General features: G+C 40.6%; 1 protein-coding gene across 6 annotated transcripts in view; it reads left to right on the top strand.

Moving 5' to 3' along the window:
- Positions 1–23,691, top strand: part of LOC106059156 (dynein axonemal heavy chain 10-like) — a 190,307-nt gene that overhangs the window by 6,091 nt on the left and 160,525 nt on the right. For 5 of the 6 annotated variants that reach the window (XM_056006409.1, XM_056006408.1, XM_056006407.1 and 2 more), the window contains exons 6-15: positions 586–750; positions 3,447–3,632; positions 3,923–4,030; positions 5,199–5,309; positions 5,846–5,974; positions 6,887–7,045; positions 8,402–8,565; positions 9,208–9,406; positions 10,388–10,504; positions 11,896–12,018. In XM_056006409.1, coding sequence (XP_055862384.1) covers positions 586–750; positions 3,447–3,632; positions 3,923–4,030; positions 5,199–5,309; positions 5,846–5,974; positions 6,887–7,045; positions 8,402–8,565; positions 9,208–9,406; positions 10,388–10,504; positions 11,896–12,018 — 1,461 coding nt within the window. The remainder of the gene's footprint in view (positions 1–585; positions 751–3,446; positions 3,633–3,922; positions 4,031–5,198; positions 5,310–5,845; positions 5,975–6,886; positions 7,046–8,401; positions 8,566–9,207; positions 9,407–10,387; positions 10,505–11,895; positions 12,019–23,691) is intronic. The other variant, XM_056006410.1, reaches the window with a different exon arrangement.

Below are 23,691 nucleotides of genomic sequence, written 5' to 3'. Positions count from 1 at the left end.
GTCTGTTTGTCTGCCTCTTTTTCTTGCTGATTTATTTTGTCTGCATTTTTGTTTCTTGGTTGTGTGTATTTCTTTGTTTGTTTGTTTGTTTTTTGTCATTATGACTTAAACGTTAAAAATCTTAAAACAGAAATGTGTATTTAGTTGTATAGTAATTTTCTTCTTTCCCGAGTGAATGTAATAGTTTTCATTCACCACTATGTATGAACTAATTTAGGGTGAAATTTTTTCTGCCTAGGGCAGCACCACTTAAAATAGCTCTTTATTTTTCCAAGAATGATTTCAGCCTAGAGTAGCGCCGCTTAGCATACCTCTTTCTTTTGCATGAACTATTTTAGCCTATGGTAGTACCGCTAAAAATACAGTTTTCTTTTTCTTAGAATTATCAGCCTATGGCAGCACCGCTAAAAATACCTCTTTTTCCTATAGTTGTGTCAGCATATTTGATGACCACTAAAGTACCTTTCTTTTTCCTAGAATTATTTCAGCTTAAAGTAGTATCGCTAAAAATACATCTTTCTTTTTCCTAGAGTTTTTTCCGCCTAAGGTAGCACCTCTAAAAATGTGTCTTTTCTTTCCCTACAGCTGTTTCAGCCTATGGTAGCACTCAGTCTCTATATGCAGGCTCGAAAAGCGGACGGAGCGTCTCCTTTGACGTCCACTTCTCAATTACCAACCAAGAATGTCGCGACTACTAATACCCAGTTATCTCAAGCTCAAGTAGAAAAACAGGTCTCAGTGATCCAGTCAGTAAGTAGATACATTAATCAGAAGAGTCACTGGGTTTGTATATGTAAGTTTAATCACGGGTTTTTTTTAAGTCACGTGATTGTGGAAAATCATGGGTTTTCTCTATCGGTTAGAAAAAAATTCAGGGAATATAAATTACTAGCCAGATATTACCCTCGGCTCGTGGGTCTTACTTTATGTATCACTGATACGGTCGCTGATATAGAATACTTGTCGACCCGCGGCGTAGAATATGCCGCTATTTTGCAGGCCGCCTTAGGCCACTGCATTCTATCCGACCGCAGTGGGCCTCGCATTTTCATAGCCCCACGCTAATTCTAGGTGTAAATTATTAAATTAAACCATTTTATAACTTATAATAGATTTTTCGCAGCCTCCTGATTTACAAGGAGTTCCTGGAAATCTCTTCAAATTGCAAAATAAACGAACAGTCCTGGAAATCTCCGGAAATTATGAAAATAATTTGAAACCTCATAAAAAATTTCCTCAACGATTCTTGAGAATAGATTTAAACATTTTTTTAGCTTTTATATAGCGCTACTTTCATGCTTATAGCATGCTCAGAGCGCTATCGTCAAATCTCATTTGTAGACCATTTGGGGGGGGGGGGGTATCTGGGAGATGTTTTTCAGTGCTGCCTTTAGGCGCTCAGTAAACACAACTCTGCTCGAATCTGGTGTCGAACCTTGGGCCCCCTTCATAGGTAGCCAAGCTAAGCCAAGTTCAATCGTACTTAGCCTCTCGACCACGCTTGGTAATTCTTGCTACTGAGCGTGATCTATGTAGGAAACAGAATTCTTATGATATAATGTATGACTTCGCTACACGCAAGGCTCGTAAAGTAATTTTGTACGTAGTAAAGAATGAATAAAATGCAAAGACGAATTTATTTTCTCATACAAAACTATATTTTCAATTATTATCCGTATCCCTGCCCAAATTGTGCTCTGCTCAATGGTTAAGTTTAGCCCTCCTATTTAGTGACGGGTGAATACAGAGTAGATTACTTGTTCTCCCCCCCCCTTTTTTTTTTTCGCCGCAAAAGTTACGTGGGATAACTCTAGTCCGACTTGCAGAAATAAAAGAGTTTTCTTTCCATGACTTTTGGTGGTGTCAGCATGGTTGGGCCATGAAGAGAATTATATATATTGTTACGATCTTCTCTCCTCTACTATCCAGGCTCCCTTCTCACTGCACCACACGACACAACGAACTTAAGGAACCTCACAACTCAGGGCTCCAAAGTAACAGTAACAGTTTAATTTCAAATACATTACAACACTGTACAGTTGGCAACAACATTACACTAACTGTCCAAAAACCAAGCCTTGCTCCGCCTGACTTCACACACTGTCTGTCTCTAACTTCGCCTCGTCTGGTCACATTGCGAGGTAACGTGAAGTCAAGTGATTCTGACACACTCGCTCTTATATAGTGTCTCTACTGGCATCGAACCTTCTTGACCATTCCAGTTGATCACTTTCGTCGTGACTTGGCTGCGTAATATTTACACACAGGTCGTTGTCGAACTGGCGTGTACTGTCACTGGTCACGGTTGACCGCTCGTCCTGTGCTGGACTGGGGCTATTTGCGTAGGCTAAAAACACACACAGCCTACGACCATCTGTGTCACCACCGAGTTTGTAACACTATATATAGAGATAGAAATAAAAAAAACTCTTTAAACATTTTTTTAACTGTAAATAACTTCAAGAAGGACATAATACTAATAACTGTGGAGTATGTAGAACTATCTTTTCATTCTTGTTTTAAACAAATATTTTTATAGGTATATATAATAGTAGGCACGAGTTCGGAAGTTGACTAAACGATCTATTAGAAGCTCAAGTATAGGTCGCTGTCATGTGACGTAATGTCCTTTTGTTTTGTATGCATTATTAACTTTATTTTTACCCGGCTTTGCTCGTTTTTTTTTCGATGTTTTTGTTTTGTTTTGTTATATAATAGGCATCTTTGCTGTTTTAATAGTTAAAATGTATGTAAGTTGCCACATTGACCTAAATCTAGTTAACTCTGGTATTGTAGGGCTACTTGACCTGTCCTAAGATCACCGCTCTTAACCTAGTAACGTTCATGCCAAGTTTCATTAAGATTGGTGAAATGTTTTTGATTCCAATGAAGAACGTACATAATCCTTACATTATACTTTATATATTATATTTTGTAAAGAAACATTATTAATAAAAGCTTAATTGCTACTCTATCATCCTATATTGCTACTTGCAAAATTTTTCTCCCACATAGTTTAGATTAAGAAAATGTGTGACGGCAGAATGGCCGCCCGTCGTCTCGATGGTCCAGGGTTCTAACATTGCCCGTCGCCAACCCACGCCGTCCTGCGTAAGGCTTGCGATAGGATCTAGTCATCTTCCATTGTGAAGGGACATTTAAACATAGAAAACACACAAAAAGGTCACTTCATCACTGACAGTGTAACTTGTTTGTCTACAGCGAAATGCCCTAATGGTCGAGTTGAATGAAGGCGAATTTTCTTTGATTCATCACCACAAAACTAATGATCTATTCGAATGAAAGCTTCTGTTGAATGCATTTTCAATGGACGATTCTAAGGATGGCTATCTCTCAATGACGTGCCTCTGACCAAAGTTTGGGTTAGGTCTATATGCTTGTCTGCTAAAGTTGTTTCATCTTTTTTTCATATATCCCCATTCTAGCTTTCGTTAGCTTTCGACTCTTCAACATCCCAGCTAAAGGTTCCGGGCAGCAAAGTCCAACTGCCGCCCATACGATCCCAAAGCAAGCAGCGCAAAGGGGCGACTTCTAAGCCGAAGTCCACTGAACGAGTCGACAAAGAATCTACCTCTGTTGCTACATTGTCAGTCAAGAACGTGAGCAGTGCTGTAAGTTTGACTTTCCTCAATTACGATGTAAGGAAGAACGGAGTGACGGGGGAGTGACGGGGGCAGCGGAAATGTGACGGTTTTGAGTCATCTCCGGACATATTTTCAAAATGCAGTCCCAGAAATCAAATGTGATTGCCAGGTTTCGTCTTGGCTTTGAAAAATCCTAAAAAAAAAAAAGCGAACATGCTTGGAAATATTGTCCAAATGAAAACTCATTTTAATGATGACCTTTAACCTCTGTGCCAACAACGTGTTCACTATTTCTGATCGTGGCCTTCTCTTTTCAGACCAACGCTAAATCAGACGCCTTGATGTTCACCAGAGACGAGCTGAGCTTCAGTTTTCTCAAGTTTTTGAACACGGTCGATGAAATAGTGTTCCAATTAACAAGAAAGGTCAGACCAGTCTTTCTAAAAAAAAAACAACTTTATTATTTATACTAAAAAAAAAAGTGCACGTTCGCGCATCCTAGACTGCCAAAGGGGGGGGGGGGAGAGTAAGCTCTTCAGGAGATTCGGTGCAGAGTAAGTTCATGCATTCTGAGCATCAGAAATTCATTCTCCACGCGTCTACAATGCTCTGTTTATCGTGGCTTGCAGAGTGCATTCAAACAACGTTATGTTAAACAGGATTAGGATAGACCGATACTGTAGGTAGAGAAATGTGAAAGACATTCGAGGCCGTGGAGTATATACCCCTTTTAATTAGCATGTCCCACATTTTGAGAAACGCTGTGCTTTAGGATATACCGACATTTCTGTTGCTATATACCAATTTTTTTTTTTTTTTACAATTTCAATTAAAAAACAAAACTTGAAAAAAAAAACAGTTTACATTGCTGGAAATTGTATCGTATATTTTAAATAAATCTTGCCTTTATTTTTAATAACTCTAACAATAACCATATATTTAGACTATTGTAGATATGATTTTACTTCAAACAATTAGAGGGGAAAGTTCGGTGCTAATATAAAATACTAATTTATTAATTACGATTTATCTATATATATTTCTCTTCATGGCTCAACAGTTTGGACACTAAGGAGTAAAAGAAAGATCACTCTTTTATTTCTGAAAGTCGGACTAGAGTTACCCACAAAATAAAAAGAGAAGGGGGGGGGGAGAACGAGTAGTATTCAGCGTCACTAAATAGTAGGGCCGAACTTAACCATTGTGACCAAGAAGTCATGGAAAGATCACTCTTTTAATTATTTCTACCACAAGCGGCGAAAAAAAAGAGGGTGGGGGGAAGTAGTCTAATTGATAAGTAATTTGTTAATTTTTGGAGTAGTTCGTGTGTTATCATCGACTATGAATAATTGTGAATAGTCTCAACTTGATCCAAAAGTGGGAGACCGGAAAACCATTGTGTACAAGATTTTGACCAGACAGACTGAGTGACTTAGTATATTATATGTTAAAAGAAATGACTTTGACTTTACACACAACATCTAGGAATAGCCCTATGACGTAACACATTGTCAAATTTTTTCATAGATTTCTCTTCCCCATGGAAAATGCTCCTATTACTGTCTAAAGTTTAGCCTTGTTTTTCTGTTGCAGTTAAAACTGGACATACCACCCATAAAGCTAACTGGCCGGCCACATGCTGACCTGAGAGATACTGAGACCATGAGGATAGTTCATGACACTTGTCACAAGTATCAGCACCAGGTGAGATCATTGCTTCCCATTTTTAAATAACACTAGGTAGAATCATTGCCTCCCAATTTCAAAATATCGGAAGCGTGGTCTAGATGCTAAGTACGCTTTAACTTGGCTATGAAGTAGGCTCGAGATTCGACACCCGACTCGGTCAGAGTTGTGTTTACTGAGCGCCTAAAGGCAGCACGGAAAACCAACTCCTAAATACCCCTTCCCCCCACTGGTCCACAAATGAGATTGGACCATAGTGCTCTGAGCATGCTATAAACATGAAAGTAGCGCTTTATAAAAGCCTATAATTATTAATATCGACATGATCTAATCATTTGAGTCATGATGTCTTTATCTCGTTTCTACCACCAACCACTTTTACTTTCCCAACGAATTTTAGGAACCCGTCTTCTAATAAATTACCGAAGTTCAAAATCTTTACCTGGACTCGAACTGGAGAGCCACGTGGCTGCCTATTTAAAACTTACAAATACAGGCAATAATAATGAATGGTGCTCCTCTAAATAATTGGTTTTGTTTCGCTCCATGTGCAGGTGGATCACCTTCTTGAGACGACCTTGGGTCTGCCAAGGTCAGGGGATGGTCCACTGGCTGAGCTCAAGTACTGGAAGGACCGAGATGACGTGCTGCATAGTGTGAATGAACAACTGGACATGCCTATGGTAGGTCACTTCGACACTCCTATGATTGATCATCATCATCATCATCAAACTCCATTAGAGTGAGGGCTTGAGAGGCTCAAATCCTCTCTTGCAAAAGCCCTGGACAGAAACCCTACTGTCTTGCGTAGTGCATAAATGTCGACATACAGGTCGAGAATTTTGGGTTTCCCAGACCTGTCGAGACGGAGATCAGCAAGTCTGGGGCAGTCAAACAGAATATGAGGCACGGTTCCCTCTTCTTCCCCGCAGCGGGGGCACCGTGAATCAAAATTTGGCCATAGCCGCGAGAAATATGAGCCAACAGGACAGTGGCCTGTCCTGCACTGTGCTATAATAGCTTGCTCAGGCCTGGACAGCCTCCTCCACGGGGAAGTGCGGTCAGGGCGCCTCATGCGCTCCCAGACTCCACGGGCTTTTTGGGACTTGTCCCAGCACTCAAACCACTTTTCCATTTCTGTTTTTTGTATTATAGCCAGGGCTTGATGAAAGCTTACACCCTGATCAGTGGGTGGAATTTGCCCTCCCTGGTGGGCCAAAGAGTCTGCAATTGTGTGCAATTGATGGAGTAAACTATACAAGCCAATAGTAGGTAAAGTCATCTCCACCCACCTCTAGTGGGTAGATAGAATGACCCCTTCCCACCACACGCCTATGCTAACTGGTAAACAGATGCTATTTAAGACGCATGCCATTGGAAGCACTTAAAAGTTTATGGAGTGCTTATATCCATTACCACTTCACAACCTTATTGAACCTTTGGAAAAACGACCTAAACCTTTGTAAAGCCTTGCAAATCGTTGTTAACAAACTGTATGAACAAAAAAATTAACTTCCTTTGGTGTTGATAGAACTTGTTTTAAAATATTGCACATCTTTTTTCTTGTGTAAGTTATCATGTTATATTGTCACCAGATCAAATACATGTTGGATCTGCACATGCGCACTGAAGGGGATTTCGAGTTCACCATAAAGGACTTAAAGAAGTACGCTATTGAGGCCAGGGACAATGTTCGATTTCTGTCTACCCTAGAACGTCACTTCCGGAATCTTAAATATGCGCTCTCGTTCCAGGTATGTACTTTATACGTGCTGTATGGTGTGAATGAACAGCTGGGCAGGCTGTCCAAGTCACTGTTGTGCTAAGAGGCCCTTAGAGACATCCTCGTGTCAGGGCGATAAACTGTTGTGAAAATTCTTTGCGGTTCAGTTATTTATTGCTTGGCAACATGTCATGGCCTGTTTGAGAGTTTTTTGGGTTTTTCCCCTTAGTTTTCCTCACTTACTAGTCCGATGTTTTCATTATAAAGCAACAAGCAGATTTTTTTTTAAAATATAGGGTAATTGTTTTCTTTAAAAACTATAAGTAGTCTTTCTCTCACCGAATCTGAACATCCTAAATGAGTTTTAAATTCTTGAAAAAGAAACTACAAAATAGTATAGACTGCGTGTAGATTTTGCTATGCAAGACTAAGGTAGACTTTTTAACACTAGACTATGTGTAGACTTTCTAATACAAAACGATGATGAGAATCTCCAACACAAGACTATCCCATGACTATCTGTAGACTTTCCAATGCAGACTACATGCAGACTTTATAACACAAGACTACGTGTAGACTTTCCAATGCAGACTACATGCAGACTTTATAACACAAGACTACGTATAGACTTTCCAATGCAGACTACATGCAGACTTTATAACACAAGACTACGTGTAGACTTTCCAATGCAGACTACATGCAGACTTTATAACACAAGACTACGTGTAGACTTTCCAATGCAGACTACATGCAGACTTTATAACACAAGACTACGTGTAGACTTTCCAATGCAGACTACATGCAGACTTTATAACACAAGACTACGTGTAGACTTTCCAATGCAGACTACATGCAGACTTTATAACACAAGACTACGTGTAGACTTTCCAATGCAGACTACATGCAGACTTTATAACACAAGACTACGTGTAGACTTTCCAATGCAGACTACATGCAGACTTTATAACACAAGACTACGTGTAGACTTTCCAATGCAGACTACATGCAGACTTTATAACACAAGACTACGTGTAGACTTTCCAATGCAGACTACATGCAGACTTTATAACACAAGACTACGTGTAGACTTTCCAATGCCTGATTACATGTAGACTTTTCCATTACTAAAATTAGAATAGACCTTTCCGGCCCATCAATATAAGGGTCTTTCTTACTTTTGTTTCTGCTTATCTGAACATATTAATACCAAAATAAGGAGAGTTTTAAACTTTAAGAAAGACGATTGTGATGATAATTTCTTGATACATTTACTGGCCCACATATATATTTCTTCATTGTGTAATGTTTCGGTTGAAGATTTTACTTTAACGTCCAAGTCAGCAGGGTTGAGCAGACGTGACCTTCAAATGTTCTTCTCTTTATGCAGTCGGTCATAGAGACCATTCCCGCCATGATGAACGCCCTGAGGATGATTTGGATCATTTCCCGCCACTACAACACTGACGAGCTGATGGTGCCGCTGATGGAACGCATCGCCTGGGAACTGTGTGAGAGGGTGACCAAAGTAATCAACGTCAGGAACTTGTTTCAGTGAGTAGATCTCTTGACATAGGCGGCGCCTGGTGAGAGGGTCACCAAAGCCATTAACGTAAGGAACTTGTTTCAGTGAGTAGGTCTCTTACCATAGGCGACGCCTAGTGGAGTAGGGACGATGAGATGGTGACCAGACATATAACATATTGTGTAGTATAAACCTTTTTAAAAATTACTTTAGTATAGCGCAAGTTTCACATGCTCAGACCGATGTGGTCCAGTTCTCTTGTAGACCCGTGGGGGGGGGGGGGAATGTTTTCGTGTTGGTCCCAGCGCAATGAACCTTTGATGCCATGGTATTAGTCATTCATTAATTTGTTTGGTATCGAAAAAGAAAATAAATGCTACTTATTGAGATATGTGGCTGTGTATGTGGAGTTATTCCCTTCATTAAGTTTTGTACACGTTGCCCATTACCCTTTATAATTTTTTGACGTCACGACCAGTGACGTGACGACGAGCTATTGGTCTAAACTGCCGAGAGGCCGACGTCGCAGGTCAGTGTTCAGGCCCTTCTATAACGATTAGTTTTGCCTGTACTCCTACATGACCTCTTGGACATGACCTCTTGGACATGACTCCAGACACGCCGTAGTGTTGAAAGTTCGACTCCTCTAATTGCAATCTTCACTTGTCCAGATACGACACGCACATCATTAAAAACATCACATCTGCTGCCATCCGTACACTGGACACTTGGAAAAAATCGTACTTCACAGTGAGGGCGAGAATAGAGTCGTCTGGCCGAGATGTCCGCTGGGAGTTTGACCGCTCCAAATTGTTTGATCGAACAGACTACATCAGCATAATATGTCAAGACCTCTACGATATGGCTCAGGTGATTGTAACAATAAATATTACTGGCATTGTTTTCTGCATAATTTTAGTAATACTATAAGTTATCGGTATTGCGCATGCGTGCAATATCTGATCTAGATTTGAATGTCATAACAAAACATCGTATGTAAACAAAATATAAAGGCATGAAAACATATTATGAACTGTCTCTAGCCAAAATATGATAGGTCTTTAAAAATAAAATAGTAGGTCTGTAAACATAATATGATAAGTCTATAGACAAAATTGATAGTTCTGTTCGCCGATTCATTTTCTTGTCTCATTTTGGTGAATATTCAAATCGATCCTCTAATGTCTCGTTGTAGTTAATCAATCTTTTATTCGTGGTTCAAACCAAGGATGCCCCATATTTATTTTATAATGCTGATGTTGTTGTTTTTTAAAGATGCGGCTTATTATCATGTTCCACAAAAAAAAAAAAAGTAAAGATCCGCCTACTTCTCCTGGTAGATTCTTTTCCTGTTCATAAACGCACAAATATTAAAGGACATGGTATCAATACATCAGAGAAAATATGATAGTCCTAAAGTAGTAAAGTTATATTTTTCAACCTTTTTTTTTTTTGAGGGAGGATTTTATCCACTTTGTGCTGACTTTTCGGGGGGCTGGATGGAACCACGTCGCGAGCCGGATTTGGTCCGCGGGCCGTATTTTGGGCATCACTGATGTAGGCAATCGTTTTTTGGGCGCCTCTGAGACCACCTAGATCTAATGGGTACCTGACATTAGTAGGGGAAAAGAAAAATCAGTTGGTCGTCGTGCTGGACACATGACACCCTCGTAAACCGTGGGCCAAAGAAACAGATGACCTTTACATCATCTGACCCATAGCTAGCAAGGTCTGAAAGGGAAACTAAAGAACTATTAAAGCATTCGTTTAAAAGAATATATACTGTGTAATAGTATTCATATTGCTTCTCTAAAGCACTTTATATTTGTCTGCATTTGTTTGGCTTCTCAGGTGATCGAAGAATTCAATAATATCTTCAGTCAGGAACTAAAGAATGTGACAGGTGATCCAGAGAGAATTGACGAGGTGTTGGAGCAGGTATATGAACTTGTTCATCCGATCTCTGAGGTAAGGTCCTTTGGGTTGACCAAAAAGTAGTTTCCCTTCCGTTATTGTCACCACGTTTATATTGTTAAAGTGCCTGAGTTGTTTTTACAGAGCTTCATTAAACTCTCTCTGACTGTTTGTCTGTCTATCTTTCTATCAGTCGTGTGAAAGATTTGAAAAGTTGTTTTTTTTTCATTTTCGGGTCAATTTAAAACTTTGAACAACTATTCATTGATTCTGACAAGACATGAATCAATAAAAAAAAATTAAATAATTTGTTAATTAATTACTGGTTATTAATTATTTTGTTTCATTTCGAAATAAGGGGAACAAATGCTACTTGATGAGAGATATGGATATATTTATGGATTTAGTCCCCTTATTACGTTTCGACATTTTTTTTTCTCCAACTTCTTATTCTCGGATCTAGTTGAACATTTTCAACATTATTCCTAGTCGATGACAGTACACGAATCAATTCAAAAATTAACCAATTATATATTTATTTAGTACTAATTAATGAATCTATTTTATGGAGCAGAAAGGGAGATAAACCACGTAATTTTCAGATAAATGGCAGTACTCAGCGGTTCTTTCTCTTAGATAAGCTTTGTATTTAAAAAGTATTCTTTTTTTTTTTTTCTATTGTTTGTTTTTTACGCGCTTGCCAATAATGATTGAAACCAAAAAAAAAATCTATAATTTGTAAAAAAAATAGTACTTTAGGTGCTGGTAGGTCTGTAGTGATGTTGTATATAGTATTGTAATTCGTTTGACCTGTAACATAATGTGATTCCATTTCACTAGTCATTAAAATGTTTAAAAGTGTAATTAAGCTGTATATTACACGAGTAAGAAGATCTTATAGCATCCCTTTACAGGTGACTCAGTAATGAGCAGATACATTTTGCCTTCTTAACTTTAGTAAGAAAGAAAGAGAAGAAGAAAGGATGTGAAGAAATGTGGTGCCGACATAATGGAACCATCAGAAAAAAAAATATTGAAGATTGATAGAGATTTCGAAATTAATAGACAAAATATGCCATAGACGCAATATTTCTGTTGCCATAGACGCCATATTTCTGTTGCCATAGACGCCATATTGAAAGCTCTCCTTGCTAAGGAACTATATAATTGGATATTTCTACTCTCTTTGTTTTTTAACCCTTATAGTGCTGAGCTGTTCTACAATGAGTGCATACAAAATGGAATTACAATTCCGATGCTTAGAGGCTAAACTATCACACGCGTTTTAAGGGTTAATGACAACATTTAAAATTGATGTTAATTACATACAAGTCTTACATTGAGGTTATGTCCTCCAACCCTCGGGACATGACCAATTCTAATGTTTATGTCTTATGTGACTTTGATTAGAATGTGCTGTACTACATTAAGAAACATTTCCTCAGCTTCCCTATGACGCCTTCTCTCCTACACGAGCCACCATGTGGCAGATACTGAAGACCAAGTTCTACAAGCGTGTGGCCGAGATTGAAGATGTGGCCAAATTGTTTATTGATGAATCTTTCCAGGTGAGATCCTTGGGAGTTATGCGCTCCATGTTTAAAGGAAGGGCCGCAACAGCATTTCGCCATAGGACTCTGTTCTGGGTGATTCCCCTCAGCTGGGTCCATGTTTATCTTGCCGTTTTTGTCTCTTGGTCAACTGATCTTCTCCTTGTTTGCTTTGCACTTCCGGCCTTTCTCTTCCCTTGTGGGTTGGCCTGTTTTACAATGCTTTCTGTTGGGTTTTCGCAACGTATGCTGAGCAGATGATACTTAACATCATTAAAGCCTTTACAAAAAAAAAAAAATCTCTCCGGTTTGAAATATAATTAGCTATGCTGAAGAATTGAAAAAAAATAACATGCATTTCTTCATCATAGTCGTGAACTTTAAACTAAATATTTTTATTTTTAAGGCTTGTCTTCGAGTCCAAAAATTTAAAAAGAATATAGTGTTTAAACGGACTATGTAGGTCCGAACTGTGACCTACAAATTTTGCCACACGAACAGAAGGGTTGTCTGCAGAGGGTTGGATTTATTTCTCTTTTCTCTTTCTACCCCAACCCTCAACCCTAAGCATAGATCTCTAGCTGTCTCTTTCGGAAGCTTCCAGATTCTTCTATACCGGCGATAATGTTGATATGTTAGTATATACACAAGAAAAGAAAAGACGTCGGTTTTATTGTAGCGTGGTGGTAACAAGTGATTAAGAAATGTGAACTGGAAGAAAATCAAAGTTTTGAAGTTTTATTCTCCTGCAACAGTGGTTCCCAAACTTTTTCCTTGACGGAACACTTCGCAAAGTCTGTGTATTTAGCGGAACACTTTACTTATTTTTTTAGAGAAATTAATTCACGTGATGGCCTACTAGTTAATTATTCCAGTAGTTTGTGAAACACATATTTAAGCCTGGAGGAACACTATGGTTCCGTGGAACACAGTTTGGGAAGCACTGTCCTACTAAAGTCATTACGAATTAAGAAATTCGCTCTATGTCACAGGGGTTCTCAACCTGTGGATCGCGACCCCTTTAGGGGTTGAATGACTATTTGCCAGGGGTCGCCTAAGACTATCCACAATATGGATTTGTTTGTCTCCATCGACTCTATTCTAACTTGTAAAACGTGACACTGTGCACAGTTTTTTTTTGCTGTTGATGTTGAGGAATAGACAAAAAAATCAGAATGATCTTTAACATATTAATTGTCGAAGCATACATAATTTCTTAGTTGTTTAAATTAATGTAACTTTAAGCATAGCCCAACGATGTGGAATCAAAGCTATTATTTGTCTGGTAACATCGTGACGAAAGTAAAAAGAAATTATTGCTAGCAATAGGTTCTCATTTAAATAGAAATGAAATCTTTTGATCAGTGAAGAGCCCATGGAGATAAAACATTACGAACAAAAAATATTGCGTTCATTTATTTACGGTTTGGTTTTACTTCAATAGTATAAGAAGAAATTAGAAAATTCCTGTGCTTCATTTGTAAGGAAGCTTAATAATGAGAATCTCTGTAGCCTAACTCTAAATAACTGCAACTTTATTTTGATATTCAATATCTGAGCTTTGCAGCCATGGTGACCAAGTCATGAACAGGTACGTCTAAGTGTACAAATGATGACGATTTAAAGGTCGAGTCTTTCATTTATAAACCAATTGAAAGGACTACAATACGAGATGTATATCAGAAAAATTATTCATTTTTGGAAAAGTTGAAAACTATCAGTAATGTTTGTACTGATGGTGCAAGAAGTTTGCCAGTTTGACTTTCCATACTTTAATGTCTTCTACTGAATGAGTCACCAAAAGTCATCGGAGCTCACGAAATCGACGAATATTAAATATTGGTAACGAAGACACAGCCACAAGAATTACAAGAAGAAATGAAAAACTTCCGGGTTCCCGGGTTCGAATCCTGATCAGGTTGCTATGATGCCAAATGTACCAACTCTCTATGAGAAAAAATACATTGAACCTGGTAAAGAAATCTAATGATAATTTGTGAAAGAACATTTTTTGAATGCTTGCGGACGATATTTCATCCAAATCTGACACAGCCTGCACTTGTCAGAAGTTCAATTGTGACAAGTCAAAAACTCGCTGTCAGAGTCACTCTAAATTATCACAGCATTAATTATTATTTTCCATTATTTATTTATTTTATTTTAATTATTTCCCCATCCTACCCCTGAATTCTTCACCCGCCACACCTTTTCCTCTCCAGGCTAGACTTAGTTGACCACCTTGGAGATAGCTAAGGCGCGTCCTTTCATTTATCTGCCCTTGATCGGGGAAAGGTAGACACACAATCTCTTTTGTCTTCCCGCCGGATGTCTGAAGGACGGTCGCAGTTGACCCCACCTTGGTTTGAATGCAAGCTAATCCTTCCCCCCCCCCCCCCCTTTCTCTCACGTCTCTCTTTGATCTAAGAGATTACCCTGGTCAACATACCGCGTGATACACCAAGGTGCGTCGCTTGTCGGACTTCACCCACGTGTAAGCTAAATTCTTAGCCTAGGACATTTCCGGTGTCCGCCCACACTTTCCAGGCATATATATATAGTAAACCAACTCAAATCACCCTCTCTTTCTCATTCGAGCTGAGCTATCGAGTCTGGACTATATCACTTATTCTTTCTCCTAGAGGAATACCTGGTGGTAAGCCGAACTTAATCACAAGTTCCATCTTAATTACTCTGTGTATATTTCCATTGGATTTTATCATGTGTATTTTGCTTAGTTCATTTATATTTAATTAGTGCATTGTGTATTTCTCACTGGCGTAAGTAGAAAACATAAACTTGTGCTATGTATTTATTTATGTATTGCATTAATCTATTAATGCTACGTTGCTCAATTGATCGTTGATGCAACCATGTATATATTTGTACATCTTATTTTATTTCTTTTATCTCGGTTGACAGCCTTGATAATCTTACTAGCGCACTGATACTGCGTCTAGAAAAGAGATATGAATTATCTTCCCTGTAATGGATTATCTCCCCTTTACTCATTTTACTCTTATAAGGGTTACCCCGCTTGAACGGACACACTCTACATTCAAGCACGCTCCATTGTTCTCGACCCACGGTCATATGTAAACAAATCGTTTGGGTCGCTGACCACCGCCCTTTCCCCCCCCCCTTTTCCTTCTTTACCCACCTGTGTTGTTTATTTGGGATTATTATTTCCCCTTCTATGTACATTTTTACATTATTACGTTCTCTTTTATGTACATTTTTATATTGCTACTATCTGCCATCTATTTTCCAAATCCCATTTGTCATCATCTCCCCTTTGTGCTCTAAAGCAATTTCACCAATCTGACGAATGCACCTCAGTCGAGGGCATCGATAAGATGCATGAGAGACATGTCCTAACTTGTCTTTATTTATCCGCAGCCTCCCTCAGGTGTCTGCCTATTTATCGGATTACTTACCTGCCTATTTGCTATTTTGCTGTTTAGTGTCCACACGACCCAACTCAACTATTTATCGGATTACTTACCTGCCTATTTGCCTATCACCTATTACCTAGTTATTGGATCAACGATCTATTTACCGGCAGTTGTGCTTAGTGCTATGCAGCACTGCACTTGCCTACTGAGATCTACTCAACTCTACCACTTGGCGCTATCGGCATTGCCAGCCTATTCGACAGCCCACCTGTCAAGCTATTAGGTGCGACGTCCCTACAGAAGCATATCTGTGCGAGACGTCATAGCTACGCCAACCCTCTGCAACTCACTGGACATATCCTGTTACTCACACTGCCCACGGCAGATCAGCTCTGCCCGCAGTAACCTTGTGCCCACGGTATCCGGCCACCCGCCATACTGTGCCCACTACAGATACTAGAACTTGGGACTGAGACTCCACAAGAACTATATCGCCGGCGTCCCTCTATCCGCTAGAGCGCCACCTCCAGCTGCAGAACCTCAAGCCAGGACCCAGCCAGCTGCGACATCAACAGGACAACCAGCTAAGTCAGAGGACAAAGTGACATACTCTCTTATTATGTGCAAGAGTGATGATTAAGCATAGAATATACTAGAGATAGATGCAAACCCTCCCCCTTTTTATTATTATATGTATATTTATGTAAATAAATATCCTTTATCTTAACTTTTGTATCTATCTTTCATTGCTTTGTCTCGTTGCGTGTCTGCTCCCGATTCATATGCTGATAAGTGGGGGTGTGATAGCATTAAAAATAATCATCCCCTAGACATAAAACGTGCCAAACACACGTCACATTTCCCCACCTGTCACATTTTGGCGAGCCCGTCCGTGGATTTAACCCATTAGTACAGCAGGCACGAACAGGCAGCAATAACTAAATTCCTATCAATATTTTTCTAAAAATATTTATAAGTATCATCACTTCGCATTATCAAGAGTGTCACTTCTGTCATATTTTATTTATTATTATTATTGCATTTCATGTGTAATATTTTCTTGCAGGAACTTTGTGATTAATGTAGGCAGACACCTCATTCCTTTTGCACTCTTCCCTATAACTTCTAAGTAATTGCTGTCAGCAGCTCCTTCCTCGTCTCCACCTCTTACTCCATAATCTGCTTTATACCCCTCATTACCCACCCCTCATCATTATGGCCAGCGGCACACGCTCGAAAGCGGACTCTGACATGAAGCAGAAATTAGCTGTATTGAAGGATTTTGCAGCCACCTTATTTGATGATGAGGCAGAACGGAAAGAATTTGTGAGAGCACGATTTGAGGCGCTTGAAAGAGAAGAAGAAAAAAGAAAGGAAGACGAAAAGGAAGAAAGAAGATTAGCAAGCGCAAGGGATCATGAAATAGCTATGGAAAGGGAGAGAAGGGAAACAGAAACAGCCAGAGAAAGAGAAAGAAAGGAAGCTGAAATAGCTATTGCTAAAGAAAGAGAAGTCACCGAGCGGGAAAAGGAAATAACTCTGAGGGAGAAGGAGAAAGAAATAACAGCGAGAGAGAAGATAGCCGCGGACAAAGAGAACGAGGCCGCCCGCCAGGCTTCTTCCGAGTCCCGCCCGGCTAGCCCAGCCTCCTTTCAAAGTTCCTTGAACGGTCTACCCCACATGCCAATGGAGCACTTCGACGACAAGACAGAGAACATCGAAGTTTATCTTGTCCGTTTTGAGGAAGTAGCACGTTTCTACGGTCTGCCAGAGGAGAAATGGTGCTTCCGGCTATCCCAATGCCTCCGAGGCAAAGCCTACGAGGTTTACTCCAAACTTCCCTCCGGCCGGCGAGAGGACTACCCAGCCCTCAAACAGGCGCTACTCGTCCAGTTCGAGTTGACCGCCGAGGCCTACCACAAAAAGTTCAGAAGTTCCCGCCTCGAACGCAGAGAGACCTACGGTAACCTCTGCGAAAGGCTGGACAAGTACCTTATCAGGTGGCACGCTCTCAGCCAATTGCCAGAGACTTTTGATGGCCTAGCATGCCTCGTACTCTCTGAGCAGCTGTTAGAGTGCATGTCCCCAGAGGTCAGGGTTTATGTCAAGGAGCAACAAGCAACAGCTCCCGCTGACATAGCTTCCGCCGCTGACCGGTACTTGAACGCCCGTAAGGACTTAAAAGGTAAAGCAACCGCGACAGACCAGCAAACAGACCAACCAACTTCTCCTGCTCAATCCAACCTTGCTCCTAAAACTCCCCAGCACAACCAGGCACCAGGCCGGCAATCAACCCCTCATAACTACAATAACCGCCCCAACCATCAGTCTCGCTATAACCAGTCCAACCACTCTCAGCGTGACTTACGTCATAGCGCGCGTGACAGTAGACCCACTCCACAACGGCAGCAGCAGGCCCCACGGACCCTATCTACGATGACGCCAGTCTCTCAACCCTCCGCGATCGATCCTTCTGACCAACCGGAGGAGGACACATACTTCGTCTCCACGATGGCCGTGACTCCTCAACCCACTGCCATTGAACTCGGCCAACCAGAACTCCCACCCGTGCCACCTCACCCCACCTCTTCTCCTCCGGGAGTAGAGAACATTCTGGCCAACGGTGTTGAAGTCTTGGGCCTTTACGACTCAGGCTGTTCGTTCGGCGCGGTTATAAATAAGAAGCTGATTGACCCATCGGATCTCACTGGTGGAACAGTGACAATCCAGTCTATTGACCGTGGCACTCCTCCGCAGGTTCTACCTGTCGCGAGGGTGCACGTGGAGTGCAGATACGTACATGGCACCATCGACGCCGCCGTCATGGACACGCCAGTATATGACTTCATTCTAGGCTCCAAATATGTCCCTCTTGGAGTAGTCAACAAACCATACTTCTCTCTGCCCGTCGGTAGATCGACGAAGCAGAAACGTGGCAGCAACCAGCAGGTTGGAAGCCCTGGTCGCCACACTAACACGCCTAGTCCCTACTCATCAGCGAAGCTCAAACCACTCCGCCCTGGCATTGACACTGCTAGGAAGTCACGAGTTAAGTCGTATACCCGCGCTCGTGAGGGTCTACTTGACCCAGGCTACTCAGCTAAAATTAAGCAACATTCCTCTGACATTGACAGTGTCAGAATGCCCCGAGGTAAGATGAACCCTTGCTCTCGTGGACTCACTCCTCTTCATGGCTCCTCAGCCACCATTCCGAATCAACCTCCCCCTGGCATTGATAGTGTCAGGAAGTCACGAAGTAAGCCGAATCCTCGCGCTCGTGAAAACTCTTCTCAACATGGCTCCTCAGCCACCATTCAATATCAACCTTCCTCTGGCATTAACCGTGTCAGGAAGCCACGATGTAAGCCAGATTATCGCACTCGTGGGGACGTTCTCCGGCAGAACTCCACATTCTTTATCAGGCCACTCTTCCCTGACATTGATCGTGTCAGACGATACCGAGGTAAGCTGACTACTTACTCTCGTGAAGAGGCGCCTCACAGCGGCTTCGGAAGTAAGCCCCAACGAGCACACGTGCCTTGGGCACCCCGCCTAAGCCCCAATCACCCTCCCCAATCCGCCCCAGGAAGGAAATATAACTCATCCAATCGCCCAATCTACTCTCCCCCGCAGCCCCACATGTTTCACCCAGGTGACTACAAAATCAGGGACGGAAAGTAGACCACGGACAGACTTGGACAGACTCTCCTCCTGGCATGGATACCCCTTTATTTTCCCAGTTTTTTTTTCTAATGCCGTGATAACAACTGATCTTAAAGTTAGAGTGACATCAGTCTGCTCGCACTTTATGGATCTTTCTGCGATAGATCCATCTTGGCGGCGGCGTATGTGACAAGTCAAAAACTCGCTGTCAGAGTCACTCTAAATTATCACAGCATTAATTATTATTTTTCATTATTTATTTATTTTATTTTAATTATTTCCCCATCCTACCCCTGAATTCTTCACCCGCCACACCTTTTCCTCTCCAGGCTAGACTTAGTTGACCACCTTGGAGATAGCTAAGGCGCGTCCTTTCATTTATCTGCCCTTGATCGGGGAAAGGTAGACACACAATCTCTTTTGTCTTCCCGCCGGATGTCTGAAGGACGGTCGCAGTTGACCCCACCTTGGTTTGAATGCAAGCTAATCCTTCCCCCCCCCCCTTTCTCTCACGTCTCTCTTTGATCTAAGAGATTACCCTGGTCAACATACCGCGTGATACACCAAGGTGCGTCGCTTGTCGGACTTCACCCACGTGTAAGCTAAATTCTTAGCCTAGGACATTTCCGGTGTCCGCCCACACTTTCCAGGCATATATATATAGTAAACCAACTCAAATCACCCTCTCTTTCTCATTCGAGCTGAGCTGTCGAGTCTGGACTATATCACTTATTCTTTCTCCTAGAGGAATACCTGGTGGTAAGCCGAACTTAATCACAAGTTCCATCTTAATTACTCTGTGTATATTTCCATTGGATTTTATCATGTGTATTTTGCTTAGTTCATTTATATTTAATTAGTGCATTGTGTATTTCTCACTGGCGTAAGTAGAAAACATAAACTTGTGCTATGTATTTATTTATGTATTGCATTAATCTATTAATGCTACGTTGCTCAATTGATCGTTGATGCAACCATGTATATATTTGTACATCTTATTTTATTTCTTTTATCTCGGTTGACAGCCTTGATAATCTTACTAGCGCACTGATACTGCGTCTAGAAAAGAGATATGAATTATCTTCCCTGTAATGGATTATCTCCCCTTTACTCATTTTACTCTTATAGGGGTTACCCCGCTTGAACGGACACACTCTACATTCAAGCACGCTCCATTGTTCTCGACCCACGGTCATGTGTAAACAAATCGTTTGGGTCGCTGACCACCGCCCTTTCCCCCCCCCCCTTTTCCTTCTTTACCCACCTGTGTTGTTTATTTGGGATTATTATTTCCCCTTCTATGTACATTTTTACATTATTACATTCTCTTTTATGTACATTTTTATATTGCTACTATCTGCCATCTATTTTCCAAATCCCATTTGTCATCATCTCCCCTTTGTGCTCTAAAGCAATTTCATCAATCTGACGAATGCACCTCAGTCGAGGGCATCGATAAGATGCATGAGAGACATGTCCTAACTTGTCTTTATTTATCCGCAGCCTCCCTCAGGTGTCTGCCTATTTATCGGATTACTTACCTGCCTATTTGCTATTTGCTGTTTAGTGTCCACACGACCCAACTCAACTATTTATCGGATTACTTACCTGCCTATTTGCCTATCACCTATTACCTAGTTATTGGATCAACGATCTATTTACCGGCAGTTGTGCTTAGTGCTATGCAGCACTGCACTTGCCTACTGAGATCTACTCAACTCTACCACTTGGCGCTATCGGCATTGCCAGCCTATTCGACAGCCCACCTGTCAAGCTATTAGGTGCGACGTCCCTACAGAAGCATATCTGTGCGAGACGTCATAGCTACGCCAACCCTCTGCAACTCACTGGACATATCCTGTTACTCACACTGCCCACGGCAGATCAGCTCTGCCCGCAGTAACCTTGTGCCCACGGTATCCGGCCACCCGCCATACTGTGCCCACTACAGATACTAGAACTTGGGACTGAGACTCCACAAGAACTATATCGCCGGCGTCCCTCTATCCGCTAGAGCGCCACCTCCAGCTGCAGAACCTCAAGCCAGGACCCAGCCAGCTGCGACATCAACAGGACAACCAGCTAAGTCAGAGGACAAAGTGACATACTCTCTTATTATGTGCAAGAGTGATGATTAAGCATAGAATATACTAGAGATAGATGCAAACCCTCCCCCTTTTTATTATTATATGTATATTTATGTAAATAAATATCCTTTATCTTAACTTTTGTATCTATCTTTCATTGCTTTGTCTCGTTGCGTGTCTGCTCCCGATTCATATGCTGATAAGTGGGGGTGTGATAGCATTAAAAATAATCATCCCCTAGACATAAAACGTGCTAAACACACGTCACATTTCCCCACCTGTCACATCAATCACAGTCAAGGTTGACGATGTTCCGGAGAAAGAAAGAGTTTATTGAACTCATTTATAGCAATGCAGTGAGAAATGATTTCATTTTAATGTCAGTAACACAAATCTGGATTTAGTCTGTATTGCACCCTCCTCTTTCATTGTCACTTATATATATATTTGGGTCACTTGGCTTTACTAGCCGGTTAGTTATCAAGTAGAGCTAAATACAGAAAAAGACGATGCAGAAGACATTCTTTGTGATCTTGCAAAGACCTTCCCAAGAATTCCTCCTCTGGTGAAACAGAAACAGTGTCAAACTGTCGCAACAATTGTAGCTATGTAATTTACTATTACCCTGATACTTTTCAAACTGTCGCACACGTATGGAGCATTATTATGGTGGATACCTGATAGAAAAGTTAATAAATGCACGCCATACAATTCTAATTATTTGGAATTTAATTATATGAAGAAATATATTTCAAGAATATACGACAATTACATATGGCTTTTTAATTAAACATAAACTTTTGGCAGCACATTCACATTTGGATGACATTTTATACCATTAGCCAGAGCAGTTACTTAGGCATATAAAAACGAATATAATATTAATGTTGGGGGTCGCCGCACGGTTGGGAATAGTAAAAAGGGGTCGTCAAACTAAAAAAGGTTGAGAACCGCAGCTCTATAACATGTAGCGATTGTCTTTATACAATAGGTAAATAAATATTCTACTACTTTATTTAGGTTACGTATTTACATACATGAAAAGTCTATTTGGGTAATCAAAGATTTCAAATTGCTGTTCTATAAATTTGATCAATTAATGTTTAAATTATAGTTTTGAATAAAACAAAAAAAAAAAAAGCTTCATTTTATCCCAACAAAACGTAACAATATTTTTAGCGGCTACCGAAAGAGGAAAAGATACTATTAGTTTTGTGTGTAATGTCTGCCCGTCTGTCCGTTCGTCCGTCCGTCCCGTTTCGATCTTGTAAACTAGAAAAGATAGTGAAAATACAGATACTATTTTAGCCCATTCAAAGTTCTGATGCAAGGGCTACTTTTTATAACCACAAAAGATCTGTCAACCTTCTTTCTCCATTCTTCTCTGTCATTTGTCTTTGATAGAATTTAATTATGATGTTCTCTCTGAAAATATTGATACCTGCCTTTTTACCTGCGTGGGTGGACCACTTCGAGGGCCGATTTTGAGTTTGTGTTTCCACACAAACTTTCTTTGTAACCTTGTTTTTACATATAATTTTTTACAATACCTTATTCAAGTCAGAAGAGGAACCTAGGTGGGTAGAACCTAGGTGGGTAGAACCTGGGTGGGTAGAACCTAGGTGGGTAGAACCTGGGTGAGCGGAACCTAAGTGGACACGGATAAAAACGTCTCTAAGGATTTTCATTAAAATGTTATAGTTGATGAATATGACTTGATCGTTCACTATAATGGAGTAGATTAATTGTGTGGTACTATTTAATTGTAAATATGCTTCAATATGTCTGAATGTACTATTATATCTAAATACTACATTGATTGTGAAAGGACTATAGTTTTGATGACGCAATAAACATCTCTTCCAATGTAATTTACGTTTATGCACAATAATCGTTTTATAAGAAGAAAAGAATATTTAATTTAGTCGAAACCCTCCCCGCTCCTGGCGTTCCATTTTTTCCTTACACCTCGTAACGCTTTCCCACATAGTTGTGGCCCTTGAATTTTTAAGCCTTTCTCCCCCCGTGGAACACTTCGAAAAGGACATCACTATTGGAATGTTACTCTCTACACATGACTTATGTTGTTTACTTTGTCAGTTATAGATCTAGACCTCACATTGGACCTCTAAATAGAGGCGGCACCTTATACACACTTCAACTTTTACCCATAATGTAAAGATTGTGAAAACTGAAATAGGCCCACTGCCATGAAACAAAATAGCCACTTTAAACTCTTTTAAAAGGCCCCTCAGTATCAATGGGACAATTCTTTGTAATCTCAATTCTAGATTTTGCATTCGTACAGATCCAGGTCTACTCTCTTTTTCTCCTTCTCTCTCCACTGTTCTCTCTCTCTCTGTCTGTCTCTCTCTATCAGTCTCTCTCTCTCTGTCTCTCTCTCTCTCTCTCTGTCTTTCTCTCTCTCTCTCTCTGAGTCCACCCCTTCCCCAACTTTTGTGCATTTTTATTTTCTTTTATACTCTACAGTGGATATTTCTTTAGATTCTCAATATACATCTAGATCTAATTCTTAAGAATTTACATTT

The sequence above is a fragment of the Biomphalaria glabrata genome, chromosome 12 (assembly GCF_947242115.1).
Source record: "Biomphalaria glabrata chromosome 12, xgBioGlab47.1, whole genome shotgun sequence".
Taxonomy (NCBI): domain Eukaryota; kingdom Metazoa; phylum Mollusca; class Gastropoda; family Planorbidae; genus Biomphalaria; species Biomphalaria glabrata.
Note: the sequence above shows the minus strand (reverse complement) of the source record. Positions and strands in the feature narration are given on the sequence as shown.